This window comes from Saimiri boliviensis, chromosome 10 (assembly GCF_048565385.1).
Source record: "Saimiri boliviensis isolate mSaiBol1 chromosome 10, mSaiBol1.pri, whole genome shotgun sequence".
Taxonomy (NCBI): domain Eukaryota; kingdom Metazoa; phylum Chordata; class Mammalia; order Primates; family Cebidae; genus Saimiri; species Saimiri boliviensis.
This window is the reverse complement of record NC_133458.1, coordinates 109,195,636-109,218,775: the sequence shown is the minus strand read 5'-3', so window position 1 is coordinate 109,218,775 and position 23,140 is coordinate 109,195,636. Positions and strand designations below refer to the sequence as shown.

Genomic DNA, 23,140 nt, shown 5'->3' with positions numbered 1-23,140 from the left:
ACATTTAAAGGCAGGTAAAGGAGACGTTGCCAAGCTGTGGGTGCAAAGCTGGGAGTTGTTCTGGAAGCTAAGAGAAAAGAGAGAAGGAGGGAATGGCCAGTGTCATCAAACATGTCTGAGAACTCAAGAAGGAAAATGACTGGAATAATTCTCATTGGATTTTGAGGCGTAACTCACTGATGCCCTAGATAAGAGTCATTTCAAATGTGTATTCGAAATAGAGCCCAGTTAGAGTAGGTTGAAATATGACTGTTGTAAAAATAGAAAGGAAGATTTTCATTTGCCAATTTTCACATATGTTATAGATGATAATCTATGATCAGTTAATATCAATAATTGAACATAGATAATGGTCCCTATTAAGTGGGAGAAATGGTAGGTATGGATTAATTACCTGTTTTGCTCCAACCTGCTCTGCCTATGGCAGGTGTCAGAGAGTATTGGGGCTGGGCTGTGGCTATCTGAGAGACCTTGAACCAGTTGTATCTCCTTCGTGGGTTCTTTCATGAGTTTGCACACCTACAAAATAAGCACACCAATCATGGCTGTCCTACCTAAGTCACAGGCATGTAGAAATGACCAAAGGAGGCATCACTCCTGAAAGTGCTTTGTAACTTGGAAGAAAAATGTAAAAAATCAGTAGAGTCATTTTGCTTGCCTCTGGATGCTGACTGAATTATGCCCTTACAGATTCCTGAACAACGTTGGTTTCTTTTTTCCACTGATAATGATGCTGACATGGATGGTGTCTGTGGCCAGTATGGTCAGAAAGTTGGTGTATGAGCAGGAGCTCCAGATAGAAGAGGTAAATATTCTCAAACCTTGCTGGGAGGCAAAAACAGGGAGACTGGGGACTTTGGAAACGGATCTTGTCCCATAACTAACCTCAGCCTCTCTGTTTTACTTCCCTCTCCTCTGCTGGGGTTCTGGTGTACAAAATGGCTGAGCCCTTGTCTCAGAAAGATGATTTTATGTTGAAGTCTGAAGCCATGCCAGAGTCTAACAGATATTTTCCATTGACATGAAAGAAAACCAAAGAATAGCCATATGAGATTGCAAGAACAAATCAATGTTCCTCATTCAGCAACTTTTAAATAACCCAGAAAAACATAGCAACAGATTTCCCATCTTAATTTATGCTTAGAATTTTTTATGTAAAGGCCTTGCAATTTTTGTTGTAATACTGTTATGAAACTTTGAACTATAATAACTTAATTTTTTTTTTTAATTTTCATTGAGTTTTTCGGGAACAGGTGGTGTTCGGTTACATAAATAAGTTCTTCAGTAGTGATTTCTGAGATTTTGGCGCACCCATCACCCTAGCAGTGTTCCTTGCACCCAATGTATAGCCTTTTATCTGTCACCACCCCCCATCCTTTACCATGAGTCCTCAAAGTTCAATGAATGACTCTTATGCCTTTGTGTCTCATAGCTTAGCTCCCACATGTGAGTGAGAACATATGATGTTCGGTTTTTGCATTTCTGAGTTACTTCACTTAGAATAATGGTCTCCAAATTCCATCCAAATTGTTATGAATGCTATTATTTCATTCTTTTTTTTTATGGATGAGTAGTTTTCCATGGTGTGTGTATATATACATTTTTTTAATCCACTCATTGATTGATGGGCATCTAGGTTGGTTCCATATTTTTATAATTGTGAATTGTGCTGCTATAAACAAATGTGTGCGAGTATCTTTTTCATACAATAACTTACTCTTCTCTGGGTAGATATCCAAGAGTGAGATTGCTGGTTCAAACAGCAGATTTACTTTTAGTTCTTTAAGGAATCTCCACACTGTTTTCCATAATGGTTGCACTAGCTTACATTCCCACCAACAGCGTAAAAGTTTTTCTTTTTCACCACATCCATGCCAACATCGATTATTTTTTGATGTTTTGATTATGCTCATTCTTGCAAGAGTAGAGTGGTATCACATTGTGGTTTTGATTTGCATTTCCCTGATAATTAGTGATAATGAGCATTTTTCATATGTTTGTTGGCCATTTGTATATCTTCTTTTGAGAATTGTCTACTCATGTCCTTAGCCAACTTTTTGATGGGATTGTTTAGTTTTTCTTGCTGATTTATTTGAGTTCTTTGTAGATCCTGGATATTAGTCCTTTGCTGGATATATAGATTGTGAAGATTTTCTCCCACTCTGTTGGTTGTCTGTTTACTCTGCTGATTCTTTCTTTTGATGTGCAGAAGCCATTTAGTTTAATTAAGTCCCATCTATTTATCTTTGCTTTTATTGCATTTGCTTTTGGGTTCTTGGTCATGAAGTCTTTGCCTAAGCCAATGTCTAGAAGGGTTTTTCTCATGTGATTTTTCTAGACTCTTTATGGTTTCTTTAGATTTATGGTTTCATTAGACCAAAGACTTCGATTTAAGTCTTTGATCCACCTTGAGCTGATTTTTGTATAAGATGAGAGATGAAGATCCAGTTTCATTCTACATGTAGGCTGCCAATTATTCTAACACAATTTGTTGAATAGGGTGACCTTTTGCCACTTTACGTTTTTGTTTGCTTTGTTGAAGCTCAGTTGGTTGTAAGTATTTGAGTTTATTTCTGGGTTCTTTATTCAGTTTGATTGGTCTATGTACCTATTTTTATACCAGCACCATGCTGTTTTGATGACTAAGTTCTTATAGTATAGTTTGAAGTTGGATAATGTGATGCTTCCAGATTTGTTCTTTTTGCTTAGTCTTGCTTTGACTATGTGGGTTATTTTTTGGTTCCATATGAATTTTAGGATTGTTTTTCCTAGTTCTGTGAAGAATAATGCTGGTATTTTGATGGGAATTGCATTGAATTGCAGATTGCGTTTGGCAGTGTGGTCATTTTCACAATATTGATTCTAGCTATCCATGAGCATGGAATGTATTTCCATTTGTTTGTATTTCTTTTAGCAGTGTTTTGTAGTTTTCCTTGTACAGATCTTTCACCTCCTTGTTTAGGTATATTCTTAAGTATTTTCTTTTATCTTTTGTAGCTATTGTGAAAGGGTCTGAGTTCTTGATTTGATTCTCAGCTTGTATGCTGTTGGTGTGTAGCAGAGCTACTGATTTGTTTACATTAATTTTGCATCCTGAAATTTATTTGTCATTTCTAGGAGCTTTTTGGAGTAGTCTTTAGGGTTTCTAGGTCTATGATTGTATCGTCAACAAACAGCAACAATTTGACTTCCTCTGTACTGATTTGTATACCATTTATTTCTTTCTCTTGCCTGATTGCTCTGGCTAGGACTTTCAGTACTATGTTGAATAGAAGTGGTGAAAGTGGGCATCCTTGTCTTGTTCCAGTTCTCAGAGGAAATGCTTTCAACTTTTCTCTGTTCACTATAATGTTGGCTGTGGGTTTGTCATAGATGGCTCAGACTATACTCCACTATACCATAGTGGAGTAAAATTGAAAATCAACTACCAAAGGAACCCTCAAAACCATGCAAATACATGGAAATTAAATAACCTGCTCCTGAATGGGTCAATAAGGAAATCAAGATGGAAATTAACTGAACTGAATGATAATAGTAATACAACCTATCAAAACCTTTGGGATACAGCAAAAGTGATGCTAAAAGGAAAGTTCATAACATTAAATGCCTACATCAGAAACTCTGAAAGAGCACAAATATAGACAACCTAGGGTTATACCTCATGGAACTGGAGAAACAAGACCAATAGAAATCCAAACCCAGCAGAAGAAAAGAAATAACAAAAATGAGAGAATAACTAAATAAAATTGAAACAAAAAATACATTTAAGTCTTTAATTCATCTTGGGCTAATTTTTGTATAAGGTGTAAGGAAGGGGTCTAGTTTGTCTAATTCTGTGAAGAATACCAGTGGTAGTTTAATGGGAATAGCATTGAATCTATAAATTACTTAGAGCAGTATGGCCATTTTCATGATATTGATTCTTCCTATCCATGAGCATGGAATGTTTTTCTATTTTTTTGTGTCCTATCTTATTTCCTTGAGCAGTGGTTTATAGTTCTCCTATAGTGGAAGTCATAGGAGCTTGTTAGCTTTATTCCTAGGCACTTAATTCTCTCCATGGCAATTGTGAATGGGCGTTCATTCATGATTTGGCTCTCTGCTTGTTTCCTATTGGTGTACAGGAATGCTTGTGATTTTTACACATTGATTTTGTATCCTGAGACTTTACTGGAGTTGCTTATTAACTTAAGGACCTTTTGGGCTGAGATGATGGGATTTTCTAGATACACGATTATGTCATCTGCAAACAGAGACAATTTGACTTCCTCTCTTCCTATTTGAATACCCTTTATTTCTTTCTCTTGCTTGATTGTCCTGGCCGTAACTTCCAATATAATGTTGAATAGGAGAGATGAGAGAGAGCATCCTTGTTCTGTGCCATTTTTAAAGGGGAATGCTTCCAGATTTTGTCCATTCAGTATGCTATTAGCTATGGGTTTGTCATAAATGGCTCTTTTTAAAAATTAAATTTAATTTTAAGTTCCAGGATACAAGTGCTCATGAAAATCAAATATCAAGCTTTAGGAGGAACTGTCCTTCCCAGGGCCCTTCACAGGGCTGAATTTGCAAGCAAGCAGATTTATCTTCCCGCTGGTCCACTTTCTTTCTCCTGCCATCTGATCTGCTCTTCCTCAAGTATGCATGCTGTGATAACGCTGAGTTTTCTTTCCTTTTGATAGTACATGCGGATGATGGGAGTGCATCCAGTGATCTATTTCCTGGCCTGGTTCCTGGAGAACATGGCTGTGTTGACCATAAGCAGTACTGCTCTGGCCATCATTCTGAAAACAAGTGGCATCTTCGCACGCAGCAATGGCTTTATTATTTTCCTCTTTCTCTGGGATTTTGGGGTGTCAGTCGTCATGCTGAGCTACCTTTTGAGTGCATTTTTCAGCCAAGCTAATACAGCGGCCCTTTGCACCAGCCTGGTGTACATGATCAGCTTTCTGCCCTACATAGTACTATTGGTTCTACATAACCAATTAAGTTTTGTCATTCAGACATTTCTGGTAAGTAAGTTGTTTTGTCAAAATACAAAATGAAACAAAACTGTCATCTATCTAACAAAACAAAACCCACCACCTTCACCTTTTCAATTTGTCATGATCGTATCTACATGGGCTTTCTGATAACTGCCTTTTAAAATCTTACCCTCAAATGCAAACCATTGAAATTGCAGTGTTTCTGCTGGACAGCAGCACCTTAAGAATGTCCAGTTTTTATGTAATGGAGACTTTCTGCAGACTCTGGAAAATAAGCAGCATCCTTAAGAAAGCATATAACTTTATTTTCTCTTTCCTTCCTGCACAGAAGGAAATAGATTTCTAAAGCTATTTTAGAAGTAAAAAATAAGCATTTTTGAAGTATTATGAATTAAATCACATTAAGTGGAAAAATCTCTGTTAGCAATGTCAGAGTCACTCATCCATTTAAAATGTACCTTTTAAAAACGTCTGATAACACTTTCAGGTCTGTAACATCAAATATGTAGAACATACAAATGTATTCATTCTTTTGTGACAGTTGCCGGCAAGCACAGTGCCTGACACATAGTAGGAACTCAAAGTGAGGGTGAACACATCGCTATTGAAACGGTCGCTTTCACAGAGCCAGTGACATCACTGTAAACACTTGCACTGTGCTCAAGACTTTATTCTCCCTAAAAGGTCAAGTGACTTCCTAAAATTGCAGTCTGCTGCGAGAGATGACAGATTCATTTTCTCTTCGAGACTTTGGGGAGGTGTCAAGGAGATGTAGAACACAGGGATGCTCAGAGGTATTTAAAGGCCCTTGAAAGCCCTTTAGTCCAGCTCAGGCTTCATGACAAGTCCAGTACTTCATTCACTTACTGGGAGCAGAACACCTTCTCGCTCATTGAGGGCCAAGAGTAAAATATTTTATGAAAGCCAAGTGATTTTTCTTCAACTTTAAAAAATAATTTAGAGCTTTCTGGTTTCTACTAGCCATATACACACAACACAAATATACATGCGTAATGAAAAAAGTGGTTATATTCCATCAGTGTTTTATCTATTGACATGTGTTCATTGGTTTTGATTAGCTTATGCCACATTTGTACAAACTCATAACCGATAATTTTAACTTAGTGTTAATTAGGTGTTTTCAGAATAATTAACACAGTGGGACCATTTGGGGTCCTTCCCCATATTTTCCTTACACATAGAAAAGGAGTCATTCATGATCTGACCTAATTTTCAAATGCTGTTATTTTTGGTTTTACTTCAGTCCTTATATGTGTGGGCTCTATGCATGCAGAATTTGATTTTCTTTTTATATATTAAAATGTTTTCTAGCAAGTAAAAAAAAAATCTAACTCTGGTACATTGTATTGTTTGATATAAGATTTTTTATTTCAGTGGGGTTTTGTTCTAACATAAGACCTCTCCACTGATATAAAATAACATTTTTCTTCAATACGCGTTCTTGCTAGTGTAGAATAGTGTTTGTATTCCATCAGTCAACCTGCAGTGTACTCCGGGGCATTCACTTAATAATAAAAATAGGAAATTGCTCTATTCCATTTTTCACTGTTTTGTGTTACACATTTCTGTGTATGATGCATTGGGTTTATGACACTTCAAGCATCTCAGTGAACAGAAATAATTCCTTTTAGCATTAAAAACTAGCTTGTTATCATGCTTTTCAGAGTGGACTGACATTCTAAGTTTTTCAGGTTAAAATATTTAAATGTCTGCCTGAAGCGATGGCTGGGTGTCATCAAAATGAGAAGTCGTCACAGCTTCTCTCTTTAAGTGTTGTGGATTATCTGTGGTTCATATCGAACACTAACATGCAGTTTTTCTCTTCACTCCACGAATCTGTGTGCAGTGCCTTCTCTCCACAACCGCCTTTGGGCAAGGAGTATTTTTTATTACATTCCTGGAAGGACAAGAGACAGGTAAGACAAAGTCATGTGTAAAAAGTGACTCTCAGTGAATCACCTTTTTGAAACTTAATAGTTATATTGCAAGTGATCCAGCTGGAAGTCTTCATTGTCAAGTACAGCATTCAGAATGAAATCGGTTGTTTTTGCTCTTGTAAACACCTCCCACCATCCTGTGCCCCCAGTTTTGAGAACAATCAAGAATAATCATGGCACCCCTTGCTTCAGATGCTATCCAGGTCAGCCACCCAGCCAATGCTTGGGTCTTCCTTATACCACCCCTGATGTCTGGTCAGGTGAGTGACTGTCTAAACCTTCCAAGTACAAGGTATGCAAATGCATCCATCTGTTAGACCAGGGGTCCCCAACCCCTGGGCCATGGAGCAGTCCATCGCCTGTTGAGAACTGAACTGCACAGCAGGAGGTGAGCAGCAGGTGAGGGAGAGAAGCTTCCTCTGTATTTACAGCCACTCTTCATTGCTCATGTTATCGCCTGAGCACCGCCTCCTGTCAGGTCAGCGGGGGCAATTAGATTCTCACAGGAGCCCAAACCCTATGTGAACTGTGCATGCAAAGGATCTAGGTCATGTGTTCCTTATGAGAATTTAATGCCTGATGATCTGTCACTGTCTCCTGTCACGCCCAGATGGGACTGTGTAGTTGCAGGAAAACAAGCTCAGCTGTCAGGTTGGGACACGCCGTGTTAGATGATTGTTGACTCAGGATCTGTCTTCTTGGATCTTCTACCCATGTTTTCTAGTGCCTCCTTTCTAATGATCACTTTCACATGACAACCATCCACATATTTGTTGGCTCTCATCTTTACTCCTAGATTCACTAGATCATTCCTGGAAGTCAGGATCCAGAAATAGGTCTAATCAGCATAAAACAGAGTACAATTATCTCCTACCAATACATCCTAAAATGATTTTCTAAAAATCCACTGGTAGCATTTTTTGCTTATATTGATAATTTGACAACTAAAATTCTAAACCACAACAGATATGTATTACTTAGATATTTGTATAGTTTTGGGGGGTATGTTTTGTAAACAGTAGTAAAACACATTCTATAAGTAAAATTTGACTCCAGCTATTGTTGTCTTAGCTGGAGTATTGTTATATTAGCTATTGTTGTATGAGTTAATTTGTACTGGTCTTTCAGTCCTTAGAGTTTTTCAATAAGACATATAAAAATGTTCTTTTACAGATGAGTAATCCTCAATGATTTCTTCTAACTAATCTTTAGAATAAATTGAATCAAGAAGATAGAAACAAGAAATGGTCACTGTGAGACCATTTGAATATTTTGGTCTAAATTCCAAGTACACAATGATTAAAACATATACTTTATTGAGCTGTAGCCTAGTACCATAGGGAAATTTAGAAAGGGGAATATTTTTCTTAAATTATATGTTAATCCAGAAGTAAATCACAAACGTATTACATAAAAATACTAATTCTTTCCCATCCCAGTTATTATATTTTCTATTTATATATTTTTTCAAAAGCACAGAGTTACACAGTTTAGAATTTTGGGTTCTCAAGGGTACTTAAAAATTTTATTTTTCCAAATGCTTATGTTCTTTAAATATAAAGTCCTTCCTAGTTGGGTCAATAAAATGAGATATAAGTAAGGTGACCTTCAAAACTTTTTAAACAACCCAAATACTCATCAATGATAGACTGGACCAATAAAACGTGGCACATATACACCATGGAATACTACACAGCCATAAAAAAGATGAGTTTGTGTCGTTTGTAGGGACTTGGATGAATCTGGAAACCATCATTCTCAGCAAACTGACACAAGAAGAGAAAACCAAGTACCGCATGTTCTCACTCCTAGGCGGATGTTGAACAATGAGAACGCATGGACTCAGGGAGAGGAGCATCACACACTGGGGGCAGTTGGGGGAGGCTAAGGGAGGGACAGTGTGGGGTGGGGAGGGTGGGGAGGGGTAACATAGGGAGAAATGCTGGATATAGTATGCACCTATGCAACAACCCTGCATGACCTGCACATGTACCCCAGAACCTAAAGTAAAATAAAATTAAAAAAAAAACTTTTAAAAGTATTAGATATTAAAATGTACTTAACAGTCACCCCACTTGATATCATGGAAACAGATGTAAGATTGCACAAGTTAACATTTTATTTGAAGAGTTACGGCCAATGATATTGACCTTCTTTATGTTTTAGCTGTATTCAACTTCACTTGAGCTTCCAGAAGTAATAAACTTATTGTGACAAAATCTACCATAAAAGAGTTTGTGCAGTTCTAACTCTGACCTTTTTCTTCCTGCTAGGGATTCAGTGGAATAATATGTACCAGGCTCCAGAACAAGGGGGCATGACATTTGGCTGGGTTTGCTGGATGATTCTGTTTGATTCAAGCCTTTATTTTTTGTGTGGATGGTACGTGAGCAACTTGATTCCTGGTAAGAATTTTCTACTTTATAAGATAACAAAATAATTTTTTAAAACAGTTTGAATTAATATGCATAAATCTTAATCACTTATTCTTTAAGGAAGAGTCAGAAAGGGAAGTCTTAGGTTATGTTTTAAAAGTAGCTATACATTCTTGAGAAAAAATATGATGCTTTTGTTTCCCAAGTGAAATGCCAAAGGCCAAGTGAGGGGTTAGCCAGGATGAAATTAGCATGAAAACCCACCAAGCCCACCAACCAGCTTCCAACAAGTGGGCTTCAGGCTACACAGAAAAGATCCTGGTTTCCCGGATAGAGTGTTTGAGGAAGGCAGGCATGAGGCGTGAGGATGAGAGAGTCTGGGGGTCCATGGTGCTGCAGGCTCCTAGACAACAAAGAGATCAGGTGAGGTGGGAGTGCTCAGAGTGCCTTGGGCAGAAAGTCACTCCTAGTGGGGGTGCAGGGGCCAAGCGCTCAGCCAGCAGCAAGTCAGTGGGTGGCGGGACCTGGGGAAAAGCAGGCAGAGCCCAAAGGCAGCTGGACAGGGTGGGCTGGGAGTGGCGGACCACCTCCAACCACAGGGCTTTCAGTGTTGTCACAGATACGGGGTTTCCCAAATAGGGCACACTACTCTGGTGTGGCAAGCACGCCCCAGAGGTCTGGAGGACAAGTGTATCAATGGCAGAAAAAGGCCAAAAATGGTGATGGGTTTTCCCAGCTATGTTGGGAGGAAAAGAGGCATGCGTACCTTTACCTTTTTGGTTCAGGCCTAAAACAGCAAATTTTTAAAAATTAATTTAATTTTTTAAAAATTAATTTATTTTATACAATTATTTTATTTTTTAGAGGTAACACTTTGATGGTGGTGTATTTTCTTGCTGAAATTACTTGTGACTCTGGTTCTATGCTTTTCAAAGCAAATGGCATCAAACTAAATTAAAATTAAAAATGGAACAGAGAGTTTCTAATCTTATACAAATGAAAATGGAGGGATAGAAGGAAAACAAACACAGTTCATTCTGTTTGTAAAAACACATTCCACACTTGGAGAGCTCATGCATAATTTAGGATGGGTAAACATAAAAATAATATGAGTCGCTGAAAAGATTATTTTACATAAAAGTAGGAATATATGGCCCTCAAGAGATAGAGAACATAAATTGGAAATGTGGTTTATTTAGGAAAAACAGACTGCATCATCTTGGTACTTTGAATAAAATTTAAGAAAACAAAATTTAAGAAATAAGATTCTAAGAAATAAGAGATGAAAAAATGAGAAGGCCAAGGTTTCAAGGAAACTGGATGAGAAGCAGTTGACTATTGAAAAGAAGCAAAATTAAGAAAGTAATGTCACAAAATACTTTTGTTATGTCAATTTACATTACAAAGACCAGCAAAAAAAGTCTACTCTCTGCAATGTTGAGATGAAGATAAAATATGTCCCAGGACCCAAAATGATCTGATTTCTCCCTCAACCATCAGCAACTGAGGCAGGAGGCTCCTGGGGCAATATTTTTCTGCATTATAGTAAAGCAAATGAACATCGTATTCAGGTGATACTTTCCCTCCAAATCCCACTGTGGAATTCTAAACTGAAAAAAGAGACTAAGCCTTGAGATGGATGTCAGGTGTGCAGAGGGCTCACTTTCTCGGTCATATTTGAAGGGAAGAAAAGGGAATTGGAGGTACACTCATGTAGAAAGGTAACTGAGCTCAGAAAAACAGTGATGGTGAGAATGTCCCCACCAGTGGGACAGTATTGAATCATTCCCTCTCCTGTGGGTCAGGGGATGATTGACCAAGCTGGTGGCTTTTAAGAAGAGATTTTTTCTAAAAGTTCAATGAGTTCAATTTGAGGCTCAAAGGAAATTTTAAAAAAAAAATTGTTTTCTTCAGGAAACGAGGAGATTCAAATGCTAGATTTGGTAATCTTTTGGAAGTACCTTGGCCATTGGAACCATGCTGAACCATGCCACATTTGGAACTTTCGTATATTCGACTAGGGGAACCATCACTCCTGTTCCTTCTTTCATTTCCTCCTGTCCTTCCATTTCTTCAGATTCCTAATTCCCTGCCTTCCCATTAGGTGAAGGTTAAACCAACAATCCACTATCTTCATACACTCACACTGCAATCCTGTAGTCTCACATACTGCTCATGGTTAACTTCTACCCAATATGTTAAACTTGAGCTATTTCAGAATCAGTGCTTACCCTGTCACATCCAACTGGGGAGAAAGATCTGGTGATTTTACTTTGCAAGTCTCCCTCAAGTTCACATGGACGTGCCTTTTCTAGGGAATGTCTGCATGTTTTCATCAGGCCATACAAAGTGTTCTGTGACCTCTAATGAGTTATTGGAGCTACATTGAGCTAGATTAGATTCTACACCCTGCAAAAGGAAGCAAATGTAGGAAGACCTCAATCCACGTTTGAATGGCAAACACTCATTTCAACATTTCGTTTAGTGAATTTAGAGTGGTCGGTTTTTACATTTTCTCTTTGTGATTATAACACTAATTTTAGCTACTGGCTAGTTAGGAAGAAAGATCAGAGTCTATTACAGAACTTTTTTAAAAAATCAAAGCTTGAACATATTTATAACACATATTTAAAAATATAAAGACATAAAGCTGAATAAATATCAATAAATATTTTTGAATTTATCATGAAATTCTGATTCTTTTATTTCAAAAGCCAAAAATAGTTAAGAGTTGGCAATTTACATGTTTTAAAATTATACAAGGATATTTATTTTCAACTTCGACAAAATTTACCAAAAGTAACAAAGAATAAAATTGCCAGACACCATAAATGGGCTTGCAGATCCATAAAGAGGGTTATAATTTCTGGGAGTTTTCAAATCTTCTTTTTAAGAGAAATATTTTATATTACCTCCTTTACTCTCTTGAAATGAAACTTACAGATAATGAAAACTTCTGCATATGAGTCTTAAAATTAATGTAATTTTAATATTTTAATATAAAAGAAATAAGAAAGTAATTTCTAATAAGATAATATGTAAATTCTCAGTACTCAGGGATGAATTTATGAGAACACATAAGAGATATTCAGTTGCTTACACTTATGTGGAAAAAGGTTGGATTTAAAAGAAGGAAAATGGTCAGAAACCATTTGGTACTAAAAGGAAAGAAAATGCACAAGTAAAGATAATTGTAGACACTGAAATTAAAGCTATTGTTAATGTAAGAAATACTAGATCAGACTTATTTGTATGTGGTTAAAAAGATGAAAATAGCTTTCATTAAAGTAGGAAAAATATGGGAAGAAATATTAAACATGAATGAGGTGAATAAAAGAATGATATTTTTGTAAGTGACCTGGGCCTTATTTGAAAGTAGTCAGGGAATTCCCTATGTTAACCCATGGGGCAGGTGATAACAAAACAGAGCAGAAGATACATTTCCTGTCTTGTAATTCTGTCTCATTTCAGTCTTTCCATTCAGCCTCCAGTCTTTTAAAGGCTTTCGAGATCTATTCCTTAGTAGTGACAGGAAATAGAGAACTGATTGGACAAAGAAATAATATTAATAATCTAAGAGGGTTTATCGAGAAGCTGAGGGGTGAACATCTTGGAACAGCATCAAAATAAGTTTGAAAGCTCATAGAGGCTCATATTAATCATTTCAATGTGTAATTTTTACCAAATGGTCTTATTGTGCTATACAATTTTAAAATATATATAGAATGACAATGTAAAATATAGTCACTGACCCTTACTAATACAATTTAGTGTATTTTGTGAATGTCTGCTAATTTAAAAAGATTTGGTTTTAAGTTTGTTAAAAGCCATCTTTACATCTTTTGTCATATATTTGCATAGAATGGGGCAAAGTGAAGGCTGATACAGCCATACTACGTTGCAAACTCAAAAGCAGTGAGTGGCATCACTACTGATGGCGTGGTTTTCCAAAACAATAAGCAGTTTCTGCTTTAAACAGTAATTTTCCACTGGTTTGCACAGTGGTTGCATTTCTGAAAAATTTAGCGTGTACCGAAGCTGCACGGAAGCTTTGAGTTTATATGTCTTAGGCTCAATAACCATGAAAGACTGCACTTGCACGGCTGCGATCAGGCTCACAGAAGGCAAGTCAAGGACAATTCTTTTGTTGCACTTCGTAGGATATCAACTAACCCAGGCATCTGCACACTAAAGGCCATTGTACCATCCCATTGTATTAGTCATACTTTTTTATTTTCTATATTTCTGATGCTTTGACTGGGGTTGGAAGGGTCCAGTTAATGACCCTAGAGGGACTGCCCCTTCCAGGGATAGCCAGTTCCTAGCCATAGTAAAGGACTCACCTGTGGATGTGCCTTTCACATGCAAACAAATCAATCCAGAGCCCACACTCCTACCACCTCCTCTTTGCCACCCAGAGCCACTGTCCACCTGGCCTGATCAACCCAGGGCAGGGTACCAGCCAACTAGGGACAGACCTTCTCTCCCAGAGCCTGCTGAAATGACTCACACTAGTCAATTAGAAACGTGCTTGCCCTTCCTCACATGCTCCTTTTCTTGGAAACCACAGTAAAGGCTCTTGTTCACATTCCCACAGCAGCACCCTCTACTTCCCTTGTCTCCTGACTGACGCTGGTGCTTCCCTGTGTGGTATATCAGGTCTCCTTCTCTTGGGATCTGTGAGAAACAAAGTGTAGTTTCAATGAAAGTTATCTCCTGATTTGTTGGCATCATTGTACTTGAGTAATAATAACATCTACATTTTAAAACACTTTTTCAAAGTCTCCTGTGGGTAGGAGGGTGTCTCCAGATGGGAGGTAGGAGGAGGATGAGAACTTTCTCTCTTTTACTCTCTGTCTCTCAAACACACACACACACACACACACACACACACACACACACACACACACATATCATGCGCCGAACAAATGCATTTCTCTCCATTTTCTTTCTTTGTTATAAAGTGACCCTGTGAGTATGACCCCAGCATTTCTCAGCCCTGCTGTCTGACTGGGAGACTCTATAGATTCCGTATCAGATCATTTCCTGGCCTGTGGCGCTCACTGTCAACTGCAGTTCTCCACACTGGAGTCAAGAGCTCACAAGCAAACATCTGGTCCTCTCTTTTTCATTGCATAAACCCTTTTTATATGCTTCCAATTTAATTTGATTCCGCTCGATCTGTCTAATTTCATTGACTTCTTCTTTCATCACTGTCAGTTTTGGGGGGCAATGCTAATTAGTTTCCTGGCCTGCATAAACCAGCAGGCAGCTCCCCTTGAGGAGAAAAACTCAGTGTAAATGGAGGGCCTTTGCACATAGTAATGTGCCTAATTACATCTGGTAATGTGAGCAGGTTGCATATGCTTCTAGAGCATGCATGTTAAAACAAGTTTGGATTTATAAGCAAAAGCCGATTGCAGAGGCAGGCCAAAGAACTGAGCGGCCTCCATGCCAGCTTGCATTTGGCAGCTCTCTGCTTTTGTCGGATTAGTAGATTAATTAGGAGGTTTTAAAAGTCCAAACAGATTATGGCTGAGATGGTTTAATTAGCAAAGCAACCCTTAATATTCAATTTATTTCTAATTTCTTTTTTCCTAACTCTGGAAAATATGATGTCTTTCGTATTTTGTTTCTGCTTCCCATCCCTGAAGTCACTACCTTAGTTTGGGTCTCGCTGTCCCCGATCTGGACTTACAGCAAGTTACAGACAGTGCCCTCATAACTCCTTCCCACTCCTCTAGGTAACTCTGACCCCAGCATCTCACCCCTGCAACCTACCTCCACGTTGATGCAAAGTTATCTTTCTTAAAAATTGACCAGATGGACCACATCCCTTCCCTGCATGACAGTCTTCCCTAACTCCAAAATGCCTAGAGAATAAAGACTAATATCCTCACTGGCTCCCAGGCTACCCAAACCTTCTGTGCTGCAGATTCATGCCTCTCTCTCCATTCCTGGCATGCTGATGGGGAGTTGGAGGGTAATCTCCAATGTGCCCAGCACACCCACACAGGGTAGCCAGATAAAATACAGGGCACCCAGGTGAATTCAAATTTCAGATAAGCTGCAAACAATTTACGGTACATGTTCATACTAAAACATTACTCGTTGTTTGTTTGAATTTCAAAATTAATTGGGCATTCCATGTTTGTATTTTCTAAATCCAGCATCCCTCCCAGCCTCTCTCTGTCTTTTCATCCTCACTTTTTATTGGGTTGAAGGGGTTGCTTTTGTTTTGCACAGGTGGAAATTCTACAATGGCAACATTGTCTTGTATTTTTCTCTCAATGATTTTATTTTATTTTGGTCATTTGGACTAGAAGAAAGGTCTTAAGCAGGTGCAGTCTCTGCCTGATTTATTTGTGTTCCCTCTTCCCACTAGAGGGTATGACTCGTTGATTTCTGTTTGATGACTGACATCTCCCTGGAACAGGAAGGTATAAACCAGAGAGCAGAAGGGCAAGGGATAGGACGTTCTAGGTCCAGGGGACCTCCTCTGCTCCTTTGTCCCTGTGCTGAGGCTTCTCCTGTCCTACCTCTGTACAAAATTCTTGATGATTCATTTCTCAGCAAAGCATCTCCCACAGTAAGTCAGGGCTGGAGGAAGGTGTCATTTTCCAAAGACTCAAGTGAGAAAACAAGGACACAACTAATAAGGAGTAATGTCGTAGCTCCATTGAAAGAAACTGGTGACTCCTGACATTGTTGCAGTTGTCTGTGTGTGCACGCTTGTGTGTGTGTACATGTACGTGTGTGCACGTGCTGCATGAGTATGTGCATGTGTACGTGTGTACTCGTGTGAGTGCCTGTGTGTGTGCATGCGTAGGTGGGTATGCTGTATGTGTGTGCACACACACATGTATGGTGATCCTCACTTTGAGTCATGGCCTGAAGTTTGAAACCATGCTCATCTTTGTACAACTTCCACTTATATCGAAGTGAAGCAGAGCTGAGGCTTGCTTCAGGATTTCCTTGTGTACACTCAATATGTAAAGGTGTCCAACGACTTCATTTGGAACAGGTAAATTGTGCCGCATTTTACCTTTAGAATGTGCGTGTATGAAATATTCTTTTCTCCCCTAAGGTTCTGAAAACTTGAGCTGTAAAACGTCAGATGGATATGTGCTTATTGTAAAATGTTTGAAAAGTTTATACAGAAGCAGGAAACATTTATGGGGAAGCAGAAAAAAATTCAATTATCTTCAGTTTCACTAACCAGAACCAACATTTCCCAGGCTTTTTTCCAGACAATTTTCTGCACCTAGTTGGATATACACTGTATATGTAAATTTCCCTCTATGTTTTAAAAAATATTTTTATTCTAAGCATTTATCCACATCTTTGAAAGTACTGTTAATGGCTGCTCAACATTTCATTAAATGGAAGTAATAACTTCCTGTACCTTTCTCCTACTTTGCAAATTTAAATAATTTCTGCCTTTTCCCCACTATAAGTGATGCTACAGTGAATATATTTATGTTCAGATCTGTGTCCCAACTTTGTCATTGTGTCATCTAGATTCCTAGAATTTTGATTGCTAATTCAAATCTATAAACACTCTAAGGCATCTGGATCCCATTAGCGACTGTGTTTGCTAAGCGTGGTGCTCACTTAAGCTGCAACTGAGTGTGGTTCCCTGGGAGGCCTCTCAGCCCAAGATCTACAGCTTTGTGAGAATACTTTTCCTCATGTATTTACTTGCTTGCTTTCTCGTTTGACTTCCACACTCTCATTTTTCATGTATGTGTCAACTGGGGCTTATTGTGTAATTGGTACCGGAAGAAACTGTGTGCTTCTTTCTTGTTGTAGAAGGCAACCCACAGCATCCTGACTGCTGCACCTGTGTGTTCAGACAAGCAGGAGCTGCTAGAGAGGCTAGCCAGTGTGTAGCTTCTAGAGCCATCAACTGTGGGTCATTGGGCAAGCCTTGCTTTTCCCTCCTTTTTCATCGGGAAGGGAGAGGTGATAATTGTACCTGACATGTTGGTGGTCACAGGACTGTGTGAATTAATACAGCCAGATACTCTGAACAGTGCCTGGAACAGAGAGAGTGAATGGAATGCTGGCTGTGATGTGACCTGATTATCCAGCTGCTACTCATCTTCCTATAGAGGGATGGTTATTGCTTTGCTAGGTTCTTGGAGACCTGCCTGCATTAATTTTCTCAGCCTGCCATAACAAAGTACCACAAACTGGGTGGGTCACACAACAGGAATATGTTGTCTCACAATCCTGGAGGCCAGATGTCTACTAAGGTGTAGGCAGGGGTGGTTTCTCCTGAGGCCACTCTCCTTGGTTTGCAGATGGTGTCATCTCTTTGTGTCATTCCTGTGTATCTGTGTCCAAGTTTTGTTGTATGAGGACACCACTCACATTGGATTAGTCCTTGCTCTTGTCACTTCATTTTGCCTTAATTACTTCTTTGAAGACCACATCTCCAAATACAGTCACATTTTGAAATACAGGGAGTTAGAACTTCAACATATGAAACCTGGGGAGACACAACTCAGTCGGCAAACAAAAGGCAGTGCTACACCTGACAGCAGGTCAACAGCTTTCCTTCACTTTGTTGTTGTTATTATTTGCAACTTTTAAGTGCAGGGGTACACGTGCAGGTATGTTACATAGGTAAATGTATGTCATGAGGGATTGCTGTACAGATTATTTTGTCACCCAGATATTAAGCCTAGTACCCATCAGTTAATTTTTCTGATCCTCTCCCTCCTCCCATCCTCCACCCTCTGAAAGGCCCCAGTGCATCTTGTTCCCCATCATGTGTTTTTATCATTCAACTCCCACTTATAAGTGAGAACATGCAGTATTGGGTTTTCTGTACCTGCATTAGTTTGTTAAGGATAATGGCCTCCAGCTCCATTCACATCCCTGCAAAGGACATAATCTCATTCTTTTTTACAGCTGCATAGTAGTCCATGGTGTATAGGTACCACATTTTCTTTATCCAGTATATCATCAATTGGCATTTAGGTTGATTCCATGTCTTTGCTATTATGAATGTGACACAAAGAACATACGTGTGCATGTTTCTTTATAAGGAAATGATTCATATTCCTTTGGGTATATACTCAGTAATGGAATTGTTGGGTCAAATGGTTTTTCTGTCTTTAGGTCTTTGAGGAACCACCACTTGTCTTCTTCCAGGTTCAATGGTTGAATTAATTTACACTCCCACCAACAGTGTGTAAGCATTCCTTTTTATCCACAACCTCACCAACATCCGTTGTTTTTTTGACCTTTTAATAATAGCCATTCTGACTGGTGTGAGATAGTAGCTTATTGTGGTTTTGATTTGCATTTCTCTAATGATCAATGATAGTGAGTTTTTTTTCATATGATTGTTGGCCCCATGTATATTTTCTTTTGAGAAGTGTCTGTTCATGTCCTTTGCCCACTTTCTAATGGAGTGTTTGTATTTAACTTAAGTTTCTTATAGATGCTAGATATTAGACCTTTGTCAGATTCATAGTTAAGCATTCCTATACAGCAACAACAGTCAAGCCCAGAGTGAAGTCAGTAACAAATGCCAATTCACAATTGCCACACACAGACACACACAAAATACCTACGAATACAACTAACAAAAGAGGTGAAAGATCTCTACAAGGAGAACTACAAACCACTGCTCAAAGAAATCAGAGATGACAAGAACAAATGGAAAAACATTCCATGCTCATGGATAGGAAGAATCAGCATTGTTAAAATGGCCATACTGCTCAAAGCAATTTGTAGATTTAATACTATTCTCATGAAAATACCATTAATATTCTTCACAGAACTAGGAAAAAATGTTTTAAAATTCATATGGCATCAAAAAAGAGCCCAAATATCTAAGACAATCCTGAGCGAAAGAACAAAACTGGAGGCATCACGCTACCTGACTTCAAACGATACTACAGAACTATAGTAACCATAACAGCATGGTTCTGATACTAGGACAGACACCTAGACCCACAGAACAGAATAGGGAATCCAGAGATAAGAACACACACCTACAACTCTCTAATCTTAAACACACCTGAAAAAAACAAGCAATGAGGAAAGGATTTTCTACTTAGCAAATGGTGTGGGGCTAACTGGCTAGCCATATGCAGAAAATTGAAACTGAACCCCTTCCTTATTACCTTATACAAAAATTAACTCAAGAGATATTAAAGACTTAAATGTAAAGTTCAAAACCATGAAAACCCTGGAAGACAACCTAGTCAATACCATTCAGGACATAGTCACGGACAAAGATTTCATGAGGAAGATGCCAAAAGCAATTGCAACAAAAGCAAAAATGGACACATGGGATCTAACTAAACTGAAGAGCTTCTGCACAACAAAGGAAGCTATCGACAGAATAAACAGACAACCTACAGAATGGGAGAAAACTTTTGCAAACCTTCCCTTTACTTTCAAAAGGTAACAGATACATCTGCTCTCCTTTGAGTACGTGAACATCTCTTTTTATTTTTCAGTTTAGACTGTGTGAGGGCTTGCATATCTCTCTCCTGCTTGATGATCAAAGTGCTATAATAGTCTTTATATCGGCCTTTTAAATTCTAATCAGTTGTAGAATTTAGGCCTTTAGGTAAGTTGCATTCATCAAACTTAAACTAGAATGGATGTGTTCAAAGAAAATTGGGAAGTATTAATAATTAAATCCCCTTTCATTTCAACATGTAATGAGGGCAAAGTGACTGTTAAATGGGGGCTGAAATGAATTTGGAGAATACTTTTGAAGAATGGTAATATGTTTCATATGGAAATGTTAGCATTATAAATTATTCTTCTTTGTGGAAGTTTCAATCGATAATCCCCTCATGCACTTACCTCATGTTCTTCCTCTTGTCTAGGAATTCACGCAAACATCAAAAATAGATAAAAGAAGAACAATTGCAAAATAGAGGAGCAGTTAAAAATAGATAAAAGAAGAACAATTGCAAAATAGAGGAGCAGTGTGGGGTAGGGTGGGACTTTACTCTGGGGAATATTCAGCAATTGTCCAAAAAGTGTTTACTTAACCCCTACTGTAAAGGCCTCTTGGGGCAAGTGGATGAGAGGTGGTTTTAGCACATGGCATTGGATCAGGCCGAGAAGGGAGAGTTAGGGCTTCACTGCAAAACTAATAGCTATGCCCTGGGATATCACTTTTTTGTATATGGGACATATGTTAAATTATTAACATGGAATGATATTTTATATTAATTAAGATATTCTAAAACAGAACCTTCATCTAAATAGAAAAATTAAAACTAATTTTAATTGTCTCATTTTTTAGGAACATTTGGTCTACGAAAACCATGGTATTTCCCTTTTACTGCCTCATATTGGAAGAGTGTGGGTGTCTTGGTGGAGAAAAGGCAACACTCTCTAAGTTCTAGTCTGTTCTTATTCAATGAGAACTTTGACAGTAAAGGTTCGTAAGGAGTAGAATTATTAGATGCATGTTTTTTTCCTCTGATCCATTTTGATTTTTTTTTTTTCTGGTCTAGCTTTTGCAAGTGTATGCTGATTCCTAGAGAGACTTACATTTAGGCTGTCTTGAGCTGGGAAACAGTTATAAGGCCAAGATGTGAGGCAGTATGCCCTGACAGTGTTTGTTCTGTGAAACCCAGGAACCCCAGGGAGTTCCCATTATTTATTATTTAGCCTCCTCCCCTCTATGCATTATGTGTGTTTGTTTGTAGATTACGATTTAGTAAAATTGAAGCCTTATTCCAAGAATGAGTATATATAAGAAATAAAAGCAAAGATGGGCAGCTACCCTGTCATGCAGTTTAAAATTTTTAAGTGTTCTCACCCATGCCACTTTATTCAATGTTCCTGTGTGAGGGGCGATATCACTGTCCCTTACAAATAGGGATTATGGTTCTCAGGAGATAGGGGCAGGACTGTCCCTGGGCCTCTGCACTCCAGAGTCATGGCCTATTCCTGCAGGTGCAGGTACAGGGCACCTCTGCCAAAGGATGACTTCAGAGGGGAGCTCCATGGAAATACAGTTGCATCACCCAGAGACAAACGAGCTCCCACCGTGGTGGGTTTAGATTACAAGTCAACACTGTAATCTAAACAATCTAATTCTTTTTTCTGAATTATGAATCGTTTCGAAAATGTAGAACATATCGACAAGCACCTCTCAACGCTCACCTTCTCAGGAGACTATTTCTCATGAACATTTTATGTGTAACTATTCTGCCTGTTGTTTTTTCTCTCAGCAAACGAAAATACATGTGTGTGTTTTTATTTTTAGCTTTTTACAAAATGGTTATCATAAGGTTCAAAACTTTGTAGTCAGTGATATCACTTAATGTTTGCCATTATATAGTCTGCTTCTTGTTCTTGCTAAAGAAAGACTTTTGAGTTGATTTGCATGCTTCACAGGGCTAGAATTCAATTTCAAAGCAGAACACTGAATTAATAAATATGAGTATTATTTTCAGGGCTTTTGAAGTCTTTTCACAGTGAATTCGCATCTCTCTCACAGGGTCATCACTGCAAAACAGAAAAGGAGAGATTGAAGGACGTCCCCCGGGAGTCGCCCTGGTGTCTGTGACCAAGGAATACGAGGGCCACAAGGCTGCAGTCCAAGACCTCAGCCTCACCTTCCACACAGACCAAATCACCGCCCTGCTGGGGACAAATGGTGCTGGGAAAACCACCATTGTGTGGGTCCCCTTTTACCTTTATCAAACACTAGGCATTGGATTCTTAAAATTTCAGTTTACCTGTGAGACGGAAGGTTTGATGTCTTTTCCTTTTTAAAAATGTTGAGTCTCAGTACAGAGTTTGGAGACACAGGAGAAAGGCAGAGCCCCTCATGAGTGCCCATGTGAGGGAGGCCCTGTGTCCTCGGCCACACAGGTGCCCTTTAGGTCTGGGATCCAGTCAAAGAGTTAGCGGTGAATGGGGTTTTAAAAGTCTTTCTTCCATTTTCTACAAATAATTTACCATGTTGTACTTCAGTCTCTGAAAGTCCTTTGACACTTTTGGTGTTTGTCCTACTAAGTATAATCTTGCTTGCATATCTATAAAAAGAGAAATATCACAGTGGTATTTGCAAATTTTTTAAACCCCTGATTATTCTTCTTTTCCATGTTCTCATTTTTGTGTGTTTCTTTTCTTGTTAAGGGTGAATGTTTGGTTTAGGATCCAATGGCTCTAGATTTGATTAAAGAATCAAATCCTGGGCTCCTAGAGAAACAAGGGATTCAAATATTCATAGCTTTGGGCTGGCTGTGGAAGTGGAGGTTTAAGGTTAAACTACTGAAATTACGAAGTATCTCTTTTGAACAAATTGCTTACTCTTTTGTTCTTTTCTCACGAAATATGTAGCATTAAAGTGTGAATTGTTAAAACAGTGAAAGGGTTTTGCCTCAAACTTAATAACAAAGTTACAACAATAACACATGAAACATCAGAAATCTCATATTGAAAAAATAGAATATGGACTGTTTTTACTTGTTCCTTGGATACAGAAATGGACATGGAAATGAGTCTGAGTATTTTCTTGTGTGTTTGAAAATTGGGAAACCACAAGTTATACAGATAATGACTCATCCAGCCAGCTCCTCTAACTTTGCTTTTACTAAGACACATTTCTTGCAAGGAAAACCTGAGCTGCGTGTTAAGCAGAATGATGAGAATTAAATTTGGAGTTTCTCGATGATTTAAGGTTCAATGACAGCATTGCTTTTAGTGTACATTTGTAGTACATTTTCAGTCATCCTAAGCAGCTGCCTCCACCTGGCAATTCTTAGATGAAAGGCTGAGAGGTCAAAGACAGGGTCTTCACTATTTAAAACAATAATCTTTGAGA

General features: G+C 38.4%; 1 protein-coding gene across 2 annotated transcripts in view; it reads left to right on the top strand.

Annotated features, from left to right (window-relative positions):
• ABCA13 (ATP binding cassette subfamily A member 13) overlaps nt 1–23,140 on the top strand; it is a 427,963-nt gene that overhangs the window by 187,285 nt on the left and 217,538 nt on the right. For both annotated transcript variants that reach the window (XM_074379707.1, XM_074379706.1), the window contains 6 exons: nt 691–805; nt 4,683–5,012; nt 6,853–6,922; nt 9,217–9,348; nt 20,603–20,740; nt 21,809–21,989. In XM_074379707.1, the coding sequence (XP_074235808.1) occupies nt 691–805; nt 4,683–5,012; nt 6,853–6,922; nt 9,217–9,348; nt 20,603–20,740; nt 21,809–21,989 (966 nt within the window). The remainder of the gene's footprint in view (nt 1–690; nt 806–4,682; nt 5,013–6,852; nt 6,923–9,216; nt 9,349–20,602; nt 20,741–21,808; nt 21,990–23,140) is intronic.